This window comes from Hyperolius riggenbachi, chromosome 5 (genome assembly GCF_040937935.1).
Source record: "Hyperolius riggenbachi isolate aHypRig1 chromosome 5, aHypRig1.pri, whole genome shotgun sequence".
In the NCBI taxonomy this organism is placed as follows: domain Eukaryota; kingdom Metazoa; phylum Chordata; class Amphibia; order Anura; family Hyperoliidae; genus Hyperolius; species Hyperolius riggenbachi.
This window is the reverse complement of record NC_090650.1, coordinates 19,606,217-19,619,285: the sequence shown is the minus strand read 5'-3', so window position 1 is coordinate 19,619,285 and position 13,069 is coordinate 19,606,217. Positions and strand designations below refer to the sequence as shown.

At 42.4% G+C, this 13,069-nt stretch overlaps 1 protein-coding gene across 2 annotated transcripts in view; it reads left to right on the top strand.

Annotated features, from left to right (window-relative positions):
* The window catches only part of HHATL (hedgehog acyltransferase like), a 54,650-nt gene extending 42,087 nt beyond the window's left edge, over positions 1-12,563 (top strand). For both annotated transcript variants that reach the window (XM_068238523.1, XM_068238522.1), the window contains 7 exons: positions 881-1,090; positions 3,949-4,120; positions 4,806-4,950; positions 7,324-7,359; positions 9,261-9,462; positions 10,119-10,260; positions 12,304-12,563. In XM_068238523.1, coding sequence (XP_068094624.1) covers positions 881-1,090; positions 3,949-4,120; positions 4,806-4,950; positions 7,324-7,359; positions 9,261-9,462; positions 10,119-10,260; positions 12,304-12,425 — 1,029 coding nt within the window. In that variant the 3' untranslated portion in view covers positions 12,426-12,563. The remainder of the gene's footprint in view (positions 1-880; positions 1,091-3,948; positions 4,121-4,805; positions 4,951-7,323; positions 7,360-9,260; positions 9,463-10,118; positions 10,261-12,303) is intronic.
* The last annotated feature ends 506 nt before the right edge of the window (positions 12,564-13,069 follow it).

Below are 13,069 nucleotides of genomic sequence, written 5' to 3'. Positions count from 1 at the left end.
CAGGGAGGAGGGGAAGGAGGGATGAAGGAACGGAGTAAGGAGGAAGGAGATAAAAGGAGGAAATATATGAGGATTGGAGGAAGAGAAGGGGTAAGATAAGTAAAGAAGTAAGGCAGGAAAGTGAGGGCAGGGAAGAAAAAGAGAGAAGTGGAAGAAAAAAGGGAATGGAAGAAAGAGAGACAGAAAGAAATGGAGGGAATGGCAAGAGTAGAGAGGAAATAGGAGGAAGGCAGGGAGGAAGAAAGAGAGGGGGAAGGAAAGCAGACCTGAACTCAGAACTTATTCTCTGCTCAAAGAGATAAGCAACAGCATAATAACCTTTATAGAAAAACATGTCTTTGTTACATCTGATACAAATCCTGCAGTATCTGTAGTGTGTCCACTTCCTGCTTTCATGGAAGCAGACATAAGGTTAACATCCTGTGTTTACAAATGAGTGGCAGAAGGGATTCCTGAGCTGACACAGCTGATTGACCAAAATATACTTGTGATTAGTCACAGATAAGATAAGGGGGGAATTAGACAGGCTAAGCTCTCTAAATACATACAGGATGCATTTCTTTCTGTTTTCTTTCTGTCCTGTGTAAGAGTTCAGGTCCAGATTAAAGGAAGGAAAGAAGAGAGGGGGGAAGGAAAGGAAGTTAAAGGGAGGGAAGGAAAAGAGGGGGAAGGGGGAAAAAAAGAGTAGCAAGAAATAAAAAATAAAATGCAAAAAAAGAAGAGTCAATGGAAGCGAGAGAAAGAAAACGAAGTTGGGAAAACTTGGCATGAAAAGGAGGTGAGGAAGGAACATTCTCATTGGACAGTATCCTTTAGTTTGAGTACTTTGGAGATCTTAGACATTGGCTCATTGTGGTTCTTCTGTGTTCTTTGGCTCTAGAATGGCTTCGTCACGGGATCTTTCAACCTACAAGAGATCCTCTTCTATGGCGGATGTGGTTTCACCATTTTACGTTGTATGAGTTTTGCGCTGGAGACCTGCGAGAGGTCAGAGGGCTTCTACTCCCCCATCGACCTCCTCAAGTACAACTTCTACCTCCCCTTTTTCTTCTTTGGCCCAATCATGACCTTCGACCAATTCTACCAACAGGTCAGTTCAAGGACCATCACGTGAGCACCACCTGACAGCTAAACCTCCAACCTTCCAGCCATGTTATCTGGAAGAAACCATAAGCCTAGAGCGCAAATGATCTTTAAGAAAAGTACTTAAAGGGGAACTATGGCAAAAAATGTAAAATTTAAAATATATGCAAACATATACAAATAAGAAGTACGTTGTTTCCAGAGTAAAATGAGCCATAAATTACTTTTCTCCTATGTTGCTGTCACTTACAGTAGGTAGTAGAAATCTGACAGAAGCGACAGGTTTTGGACTAGTCCATCTCTTCATTAGAGTTGGGCCGAACCTCCGATTTTAGGTTCGCAAACCGGGTTCGCGAACTTTCGCGGAAGGTTCGGTTCGCGTTAAAGTTCGCGAACCGCAATAGACTTCAATGGGGATGCGAACTTTGAAAAAAAAAAAAAATTATGATGGCCACAAAAGTGATGGAAAAGATGTTTCAAGGGGTCTAACACCTGGAGGGGGGCATGGCGGAGTGGGATAGATGCCAAAAGTCCCCGGGAAAAATCTGGATTTGACGCAAAGCAGCGTTTTAAGGGCAGAAATCACATTGAATGCTAAATGACAGGCCTAAAGTGCTTTAAAACATCTTGCATGTGTATACATCAATCAGGTAGTGTAATTAAGGTACTGCTTCACACTGACACACCAAACTGTTCACTGAACAGAACAGGTATGCAGTGGCGGGTTCACTGAACAGGTATGCAGTGGCAGGATCAATGAACAGGTATGCAGTGGCAGGATCAATGAACAGGTATGCACTGGCAGGATCACTGAACAGGTATGCAGTGGCAGGATCAATGAACAGGTATGCAGTGGCAGGATCACTGAACAGGTATGCAGTGGCAGGATCACAGTACAGGTATGCAGTGGGCTGAGGGCTCACTGAACAGAACAGGTATGCAGCCAGGAAGAAGTTAAGCCTAACTAATCTTTCCCTATGAGAGACTGCAGCAGCTCGCCCTACTCTCACTAATGCAGGCACACGAGTGGCCATAACGGCCGCCGCTGCCTGCCTTATATAAGGGGGGGTGGGGCTCCAGGGGCTAGTGTAGCCTAATTGGCTACACTGGGCCTGCTGACTGTGATGTAGAGGGTCAAAGTTGACCCTCAGGTGCATTATGGGGCGAACCGATTTTTGCGAACTTTTGCCGCAAAACGTTCGCGTGCGACACCCGCACGCGAACCACCTAAGTTCGCGCGAACCACGTTCGCCGGCGAACCGTTCGGCCCAACTCTACTCTTCATAGGGGATCCTCAGGGATTTATTTATTTTCAAAAGCACTTAGTGAATGGCAGTTGCTCTGTCCAACTGCCAAAAAACTGTGTAGCGAGCAGGGAGGCTGGCCAGCATCATTGTTTAAATCCTTTTTAGGGAATATTTTTATAACGAATAAAAGCCTTGTTGAGAATCCCCTATGAAGAGATGGACTAGTCCAAAACCTGTCACTTCTGTCTGATTTCTACTACCTACTGTAAGTGACAGCAACATAGGAGAAAAGTAATTTATGGCTCATTTTACTCTAGAAAAAAACGTACTTCGTATTTGTCTATGTTTGCACATATTTTAAATTTTACAATTTTTCGCCAAAGTGCCCTTTTGAAGAGTTACTCATGTTAATGATTTTGATGTATATTCTAGAATAGTAATAGCCTGGCCATGACTGTTAGAAGTGCTTAAAGAGGAACTCCAGTGAAAATAATGTAGTAAAAAAAGTGCTTCATTTTTTACCATAATTATGTATAAATGATTTAGTCAGTGTTTGCTCATTGTAAAATCTTTCCTCTCCCCGATTTACATTCTGACATTTATTACATGGTGACATTTTTACTGTGGGTAGGTTATGTAGCTGCTCCTAGCTGTTTTGGCTGTTAGAGACAGCTGTAAACAGCTAATTCCTGTCTGTGAACATTGTTACATTGTGGCAGTTTGCCCAGAGTACCGCGGTACTCAGAGCTTCTTGTGGGAGGGGTTTCAGCACAAAATCAGTCATACAGCGCCCCCTGATGGTCTGATGGTCTGTAATCATTATATTTATCATGTAAAAGGGGGTATCAGCTACTGATTGGGATAAAGTTCAATTCTAGGTTGGAGTTTCTCTTTAATATCTTCCTTATGGATTCTCCGTCTAAATGACATTAATTACATGACTGTTCTCTCTGACTACAATTCAGCCTTCTGGAAGCTTATACAGTCAGTAACACTCCTAACTGTCTTGTTCTAAGGGGAGGGTACAAAGCGACATCACTGGCTTCTGCCTCTAAGTGGGTGGGGTTTGCTGGTCTGTGAACACACAGCCTGGAGAGGAGGGAGAAACAACCGTGGGGCTAGTAGTTTGTTTAAATTTTGTAAACCTAGAGACCAGCTAGAGAAACCCTGATTTTTCATGTTGTTTTTTTAGGATGTCATGGATTTATTGTTACTAGCAAAATTACCTATCCACCCATCATTGTGACAAAATGCAGCACAAATTATCATGCCACAGTGAAAGACTGCTGTACAGATATTTAGCACACCCAGCCACACCCTAAGCTTGCCTTTTACAAGGATTCAACCCTACAGCATGAAGGGAGGACGCTATATCACTGGGAAATAAGGCTCTGCCTGCAAAGGGAGACCATTGAAGCTGATAATATAGGGTGTATAGATTAGATGATAGATTGGATAGAATAGATGATAAGCAGGGGTATAGCTAGAAATCATGGGGCTCTTGCCCCCTCCCCCCAAAATAAAAAAAATTATAAGGTACCTTTGCGGCTGGAGGAGCTGCTCTTATATATCCGGTAATTGTTAATGTGCTCTCTTCCATTTTATGCCCATGTCACAGGTAAACACCAAAGCACTGAGCCGTAAGGAGAACGAGATGTGGAACATTCGGGTCCAAGCGCTGGTCAATGTCTTGATCATCCTGCTTGTGAATGTTCTCTTCCACTTCCTCTACATCCTTACCATCCCGTCCGACCTGAAGTGTGTGAAGAAACTCTCGGACTGGTCCCTGGGTAAGCCAATTATTATCTTCCCCCGCCAGGGGGTAGAGAAAGAGGACAAAGCCTCAGACATGGGGTTCCACAGTTGACACTATCTTGCCCACCCTGCCTTGTCCCCTACCCCTTCAACCAGATGACTCCAAGGGTCCCAAACTCGAGCTGCTTTGACAGGGCAGTCTCCAGAATTCCCGCGATTCCTTCATGAATCATAACGTTTGTAACTCTAACTTTCAAAGGATATACATTAGGTCCTCCATGCTTTGGCAATGGTCTGTTTGGCTGCTACAAAGATAAAGTTAGCTAAAATTTTCTGGTGATTAATGAGACCTTCTATTGGGAAGTGCAAATTTCTGGTCCCGAGAAACAGGTCAACTATTTATAATTCTACGCAGCAACTCATAAAAGGTAATCCATATGTGGAATTTATACTAATACGTGGAACTGAGAGGTTTTGCAATACTTATTTTCTATCAGAAACCTCCACCAAAATGAAAATCATGCAGCTTCCTGTTGTAGTAAAGGACACACCCTCTCAGCTTCCTGTGTTGCAGTAAAGGACACACCCTCTCGGCTTCCTGTGGCACCTTTCTGTAGGCACTTCAGACATCACTAGTCAAATACCAGACATCTCTAGCATATGTAAATTAATGGACGGAAGCCTATAAACTCATGAAACAATGCTTGTTTTCTCTGGCAGCGGGCCTGGCTTACTCCAACTTGGTGTACGACTGGGTTAAGGCAGCTGTGATGTTCGGAGTAATAAATACCATCTCTAGGCTGGACCACTTCGACCCGCCGCAGCCACCAAAATGTATCACCATGCTTTATGTCTTTGCCGAAACGTAAGTCATTGTTAGTATGGTATTATCTTCATACTTGGTGCAATTTTTTCAGGTTTGAAGTTTTTGGCATATGCGCGTGTGTTGTTTAGCAAAGGTTGTGTTTTAGGTTCCACTCCTTTTCACTCAGCAACATTCAGGTTTCCGTATAGGAAAGAGACATTATCAATGAGATGGTGATGTTGGCGTGAGGGTCAAGATTTAGAGTTAGGTCTTTGATTAAACTGGGATTAAACTCCCTAAACTAAAATGTAAGTACCTAAACTTAGGTACATAAAAGAACATTTGTAAGCATTCCCTGACCCATATGCAATTTACTTTTTCTCTACGTTTTCTCCAAGGTGATATTTTCAGACCCTGTCATAAAATGCCTTTTAAACCACTAGCAAGCAAGAAAATACTCAAACAAATGCTGATAGTACTTATTCACAAACTGTAGGGTACTTTTTCAAATGTAAAATGCTGAAAAACTATTTTAAAAAGATGAAATGTATCTCCTAGGAGATAACTCTGGAAAAAAAAGTTAATTGCAATTGGCCCTGTTTGTAAAAATGTTTGCTTTCTATGCAGAGTAAAGTAAAAGTTCATACTGCTGTGCTTATTGTTCATTGGCAAATGTAATCATCGCCAGCTAGAAGCTCTGGTTTATTCACTTTGCTCCCCCTCCCTACTCTGCTAAAGTGACTCAGCCATTGCTACGACAATGTATCTATTCAACAGAGGAGGGAGGGGGAGCAGAGTGAAGAGACCAGGCAGAGAGCTTATCCTGGCCAGCAATTATTACATTTGCGTAAAAGCTTTTACACACAGGGAATTCTTTAAAATGTTCTTTTATGTACCGAAGAGTTAATATTTACGTTTTTGTTTGGGTGGTGTAATTTAATTATGGTGTATTTTAAGTATGTTGGATCATGCTGAGGTTTAGAGAAATTAGCTTGATGCCAAGAACTTCTATGGGTTAGGCTGGAGTTTAGAGTTAGACTTAAGGTTTTAGCTCAAGAAGATCGGTTTTCGGTTGACATTGTGGCTTGAAGGTTAGGCTTTGTAAAGACAGAACACACACATTGGGCAAAGTGCTGCCTTAACTTTAGCCAAATACATACAGATGCCTTTAATTTGGCAAGTGGGAAGGTTAGAGTTCCTATTTAACATATATTTCCTTTACGTGAACCCGAGGTGAAAATAAATTGATGAGATAAACAATTGTATTTATCCTCCTACTCCTAAAAATGACCCTTTTTTAAGTTACCCCATGGTTTTATTTTACATTGAAACATTTACAAAGTAGATTGAATGCTTTGTTGTCTCTGCTCAGTGGCAGCCTAATAAGTGTTCCTATGAAAATACAGTAACTATTGACATTTTTCCACCCCCCGCTGCTTTCAGATGTTGTATTCTGCCAGGAAAACATTTATGACTGTAATTTGCTTATCAGTGATGTTTACTGTATTCCTGACAAGGTACTGACAAGACAGAAGCTGTCACTTCCATGCCTAGAAATAAATTCTTTCAGGCAGCAAAATAAAACAAGTAAACCAGCCTGGTTATTGATATGTTTTGTACTATACATACACGTTTATCTCATCATGTCACATGTCGCCTCGGCAGAGGCGGGACAAGGTCCTCCAGCACCCAAGGCTGAGACACCAAAGTGCGCCCCTCCATCCCTGCCACCCCAGCCATCACACACTGATTGCTATTAGACTAAGAGGCCCCTCCTCCATCCCTCCCACCCCAGCCATCACACACTGATTGCTATTAGACTAAGAGGGCCACAAGGCCCCCAACCTCCCCAACACCTTAATATCTAGTTATCTGGCTTGCAGTCACTGCTATGTATCCCCTTTTCTTATTTCTTTCTGCTTCAAACACAATTAGGAATGACAGCTGAATGAATTCTGCGCCCCCTCCTACACTGCGCCCTGAGGCTGGAGCCTCTCCAGCCTATGCCTCGGCCCGGCCCTGCGCCTCGGGTACACTTATAAGTATTCTTTTAGCATGCAGCAGGAAATCCCCTTGCTTTACAGATCCTTGCAAAAAGCCAACAGTTTGGTCTTTTTTATCTTATCAGGAAAAAAAATGGAAGTAGAAAGGGTTTTCTCCAAACTGGTATAGAGACCAGGTATATTTTCTTCTGGCTTTAGAACTCTCAGTAAATAACAATTCCAGAGAAATCACCTGACAGGACTAAAGATCGAGGACAAAGTCGCCACCTATGATCAATTATAGAATGTAAATCAGGGAGAGGAAAGATTTTACAATGGGCAAACACTGACTAAAAAATGTATAAAGTAATATTGTTAAAAAAAATAAGTGCATTACATTATTTTCACTACAGTTCATCATAAATAAAATCGCTCTCTTCTGCTGTTTCAGGCACTTTGACAGAGGAATTAATGACTGGTTGTGCAAGTAAGTAGCTGTGTTGGTGGCTGCTATGTTGTCATGCTGTCTGTGTGGTTTGGGGTGTGCTGTGATATTGGACAGCGATGTTCGGTCAGATCGCTGGGGGTCTAGGAAGTCGACCTCTCCTTTCTCGTTGCACTTTTGCATCCTTATCACTGGGAAGGAACAGTTCTATTGGTTTATCGGAACCAAAATGGAGCCTAGCTCAAGTACGATAACAAAAATGTGAGTGGTCAAATATAGGTGCTCAAAAAGGGGAGTGACCACATAATAGGTCCTCAAAAATGGGAGTGGCCACATATAGGTCATCAAAAAGGGGAGTGGTCACATATAGGTCCTGAAAAATGGGAGTGGCCACATATAGAGCCTCCAAAAGGGGAGTGGCCACATATAGGTCCTCCAAAAGGGCAGTGGCCACATATAGGTCCTCCAAAATGGGAGTGGCCACATATAGGTCCTTCAGAAGGGGAGTGGCCGAATAAAGGGAATCTGTAAGCATTGTGCAGCATTGTGCGTTTCTCATAGTTTTATGTGTTTCTGGAACAACAATGGATTTATTTGGTCAGTTTAGGGGGAAAAAACAGCTCTTCCCTAAATATATTTCAATAGCTTTATTAATTTGAAAGTGTGCATGTGCACATGTATGTGAGTGGAGTTTAAACATAGGATAAGATCTTCCGGAGCAGTGTAAACTTGTGTTTGAATTCAGTTTGACTTTTCATTTGTTTTACTTTCCGGTTACGTAAATCTGTCTTATTCTGCTTTGAATTCCTTCCCCGATTATTTTGGAATCAAATGGTGGACAGGAAAATGAAAGCAAATGTTTTTCAAATGCAAATCAAGTGACTATTCAAACACAAACAGCCATATGCACAAACCATGTAGAAAACAAATATTTAGAACTTTATACAAAAATATTTTGTATGAAGCTGTGATATCACTTGTGGAGACTAGAGGTCACTTCCCCTCCATTCCTGGAGACAATGTGTAAAGAATGCTTTCCCAATTGTGTCAAATTGGAGCTGAATAACTAACGCTAACTATACCTTTATAAAGAGCATCATAGTACGGTACCTCAGGGAACACATCTTTCATGTTCTAATTCATTTAACATTAATTCAGATTTATTCTAAATCCATTTGGAATGTTTCTAAATAGCCAAACCCAACAAGAGTGCGTGCTTTCATAACCAGAGATTGTCAATAAGATGATAATCATTCTGGATTGTCTTCAAATTGTATGCATATTATCTACAGCTTTAAATCGAACCAGTAAATAACCAGTTCTGAGCTGCATACATTTTGCATTCAATTTACATGAAAGCTAGAATTATTTGCCAACTCTAACCATAAATGAGAAGTGGTCAAACTCATTTCACCAACTAGGCAGAATATTTCCTGCACCTGTTTTTATAAATAGACCTCTAATTCATAACATTTTTTTTTTCATTTGGATGTTTTTCTGAAAAATATTACCAGTCCTTTAACCCATCCTCTGCCAGTGCGTTCTTGCACTTAATATCAGTGTGCACAGCAAGTATAAATCCCGGGGTCAAACTCTAAGCACGTTACCCTGATCTGAGCTCTGACACAGTACACAGAGGTCCCTGCAGATGATACAGGCCCACTTCACTTCCTCTCCAGTTTACAAGTGCTTGCAGACAGCCAATCACCATGCATAGGACTGAAGCTGCATGGTGATTGGCTGGCTGCACACCATTTCGAACAGGAAATAAAGAGAGCCGGGGGGGGGGGGGGGGGTGATGAGAGAAGCTCCCTAGAAGTCCTGTTCTCATAAATATGGGAGGCGGATTTGTACAGAATAGTCTGTGTACTGGTGGGATGCTCTCTGATAACTACTGAGGTCACGTGTTTATCATACTATAACTCCTCTGCCTTCTAACTCAGGTACGTCTATGATTTCCTCGGTGAGGGACATGACAACATCAAGAAGGAGCTGTTGGCCACCATCTCCACGTTCCTGGTCACCACGCTGTGGTTGGGCCCCTGTGACATCGTCTACATCTGGTCCATTTTCAACTGCTTTGGTCTGAACTTTGAACTCTGGGTACAGAAATTTTTTGAGCTGGGGCCATTTGCCAAGCTGGAGGTGAGAGGAACTCAGGGTAACCACAAGTTATCTAACTTAACTCATGATTTATCTCTCTTCTTATCTGGTTTATCTCTTTGTTGCTGTTATTGAATTAGTTTTTTTTACAGTCTTCTCACAAGAAATGTTTTCACACCTTATTAATGAAACATCTTCTAAATCCACTGCAAGCCAGAAAAGACAGAAGATAAAAATAGATTTGACCTTTACCCACTTTTCAATATTTCTTCAATTGCCAAGTGCTAAAAATTATTTTGGATAAGATGAAAATGTATTTCCTGAGAGAAAACTTAGAAGAATTGAATAGGGGCTTCTATCTGTTCATGAAATATCTAAAAATGTTAAATAAAAGGCTTAACTCATGAATTATCCCACCGTATCTACCTTAATTCATAATTTATATCTTATTATCCATCTCACTTTTAAAAGTAAATACAATCCTGAAAATCCCCCCTGAGGAGTTGAACTATCCCAAAACCTAACTCAGATTTGACAGATTTTTACTACCTAATGTAATTGACAGCTACATAGGAAAAAAAGTCATTTTTGGTGCATTTTACTCTGGGATAAAAACACAATATATATCTATATCTATATCTATATCCATGGAATAAGAAGGTAACACTAACCTAACATTGTCTTCTGCTTCCCATCAGGCTTCCTTACCGGAGTCCATGTCGCGGAGGATCCGGGGAGTATTCGGTGCCGCTAATTTCTGGGCCATCATCCTGTACAATATATTAGCCCTGAACAGTCTGGACTTTGCTATACTTGTGGCCAGGAGGATCATCATCACAGGTGGGCAGAGAGGCGACTCTTCAGCCCAAAATACTATTATCACTAAACAATGGTTAAGGGTACCAATCCAACCCCTTACCAGTTATTCCATATGTCCAGGGATAGAGAGCATAGGGTCTCCATCTGACCCCTCACCAATTATTCCATATGTCCAGGGATAGAGAGCATAGGGTCTCCATCTGACCCCTTACCAATTATTCCATATGTCCAGGGATAGAGAGCACAGGGTCTCCATCTGACCCCTCACCAATTATTCCATATGTCCAGGGATAGAGAGCACAGGGTCTCCATCTGACCCCTCACCAATTATTCCATATGTCCAGGGATAGAGAGCATAGGGTCTACATCTGACCCCTCACCAATTATTCCATATGTCCAGGGATAGAGAGCATAGGGTCTCCATCTGACCCCTTACCAATTATTCCATATGTCCAGGGATAGAAAGCATAGGGTCTCCATCTGACCCCTTACCAATTATTCCATATGTCCAGGGATAGAGAGCATAGGGTCTCCATCTGACCCCTTACCAATTATTCCATATGTCCAGGGATAGAAAGCATAGGGTCTCCATCTGGCCCCTTACCAATTATTCCATATGTCCAGGGATAGAGAGCACAGAGTCTCCATATGACCCCTTACCAATTATTCCATATGTCCAGGGATAGAAAACATAGGTATATAGTCTCTGTCTGACCCCTTACCAATTATCCCAAATGCATTTGTGTAAATTAGGAGACCAGAAAAAAATGTATTCTTAGCGGTGCACCACCACACCAGTTATTCACCAGTATACATACAAGGATAATTACATAGTAAATCATTTGAAGAGACCAAAAAGTTTTTTCATAAAGATGAGCTTGAATTTTTAATATTTCCAAAAAGTGCAAAAAAATTGACTCTCAAAACATCAAAAGAAATTCATCTTAAGACATAACATCCCATCATTTTTTTTATAGGATGTCGTGTCTTAAAGTGTACCAGAGCTCAGGAAACTAAAAGATTCATACATACCTGGGGCTTCCTCCAGCCCCATCTGCTCCGATCGCTCCCATGCCGCCGTCCTCAGCCTTCTGCAGCTGCGGTACCTGGTCCCTGCATTCCGTCAGTCTGAGTCAGTCTGGCGTAAGAGAAATGCACCCTCTACGTATCGCTCCAGCAGCTGCTGGCGAGATACGTAAAGAGCGCACTTCTCCTGCGTAGACGGGCTGCGAATGACGGAAGTGACGGGACCCGGTACCGGCGCTGCAGAAGATTGAGGACGATGGAGTGGGACCGATCGGAGCATATGGGCCTGGACGAAGCCCCAGGTATGTATAAATCTTTTTAGTTTCCTGAGCTCTGAGTCCCTTTTTTTTTTGAAGATTTGTGAATAATTTTTTGCACTTTTTGGATATATTAAAAATTCAAGCTCATCTTTATGAAAAACGTTTTGGTCTCTTCAAATGATTTATTATGTACTTATCCTTGTATGTATACTGGCGGCCAATTATCCCAAGTGTCCAGGCATAGAGAACATAAGCATAGGATATCAATTTGACCCCTTACTAATTATTTCATATGTCCAGTAATAGAGAGCATTATAGGGTCTCTATCTGACCCCATACCAATGATCCCAAATGTCCAGGGATAGAGAATATAGGTAAAGGGTATTTGTCTGACCCTTTACCAATGATTCCATATGTCCAGGGATAGAGGGATAGGGTATCTATCCCTTACCAATTATTCCAAATGTCCAGGTAAAGGGTGTTTGTCTGATCACTTACTAATTATTCCAAATGTCCAGGGATAGAGAACATAAGCATAGGGTATTCATCTGACCCCTTAGTAATTATTCCATATGTCCATGGAAAGAGGGCTTAGGCATAGGGTACCTATCTGACTCATTACCAATTATTCCATACATCCAGGGAAAGAGGGCATAGAGGGTGATTGTGGCACAATCATGGTAGTGGAAATGGAAGGAAACGCATTTTCTAGTGGGAAAGTGCCCAATTTCAGGCCTCTGTTCCGCTGGTCATTGATCACCACTTTCTGCCTTTGTAGGTTTCCCGATCAGCACGCTGTCTATCTGGTTTGTGACGTATTGCGGAATCCAGCTGATCAAAGAGCGCGAGAGAGTCCTGGCCATCGAAGCGGACAGGGGCCAGAAGCTGAAAGCCGCCTGAGCCACCTGCCTTTCTTCCCGCCATCCTGTGCTGGAGACCTGCAGCCTAGCCTGCTCTAGAGCCCTGCTGCAACTTAACCTGATGTACAATACCCATCAAAGAGAGCTGTGTAGATTTAATAAATATTTTCTATAAGGACACACGACTTCTTATTTTATCAATGGGAAATCCCAGCTGCGTTTTCTTTTCATATCTGTAAGTTCTATCTTGAGGAGCTGTGCTGTTGCGACGTGGTTAGTTCTCTCACCTTGCAGCACTAGTGTGAGATTTCCTCTGGTTTCCTCCCACATCCCCAAAACATCCTGGTAGCTTATTGGCTTTGCCGTCCCTCAAGCTGGCCCTATGCTATGGTAGGGGCATTAGAGTATGATTATGGTAGGGGCATTAGAGTATGGGTGACCATCTGGCTACCAATACTGGGGGTGCAACACCTGGTTATCTATGCAGAGGGGGGTGCATCTGGCTACCTATACTGCGGAGGGAGGGGGGGGGGGGTGCTACAGCTGGCAACCCATAATCGGGGAGCTAGGTCTGGCTACCTATACTGGGGGCTACGTCTGGCTATATATACCAGGGGGAGCGGGAGGCTAGATCTGGCCACTTATACTGTAGGACATCTTGCTACCTATACTGGGATGGAGGGG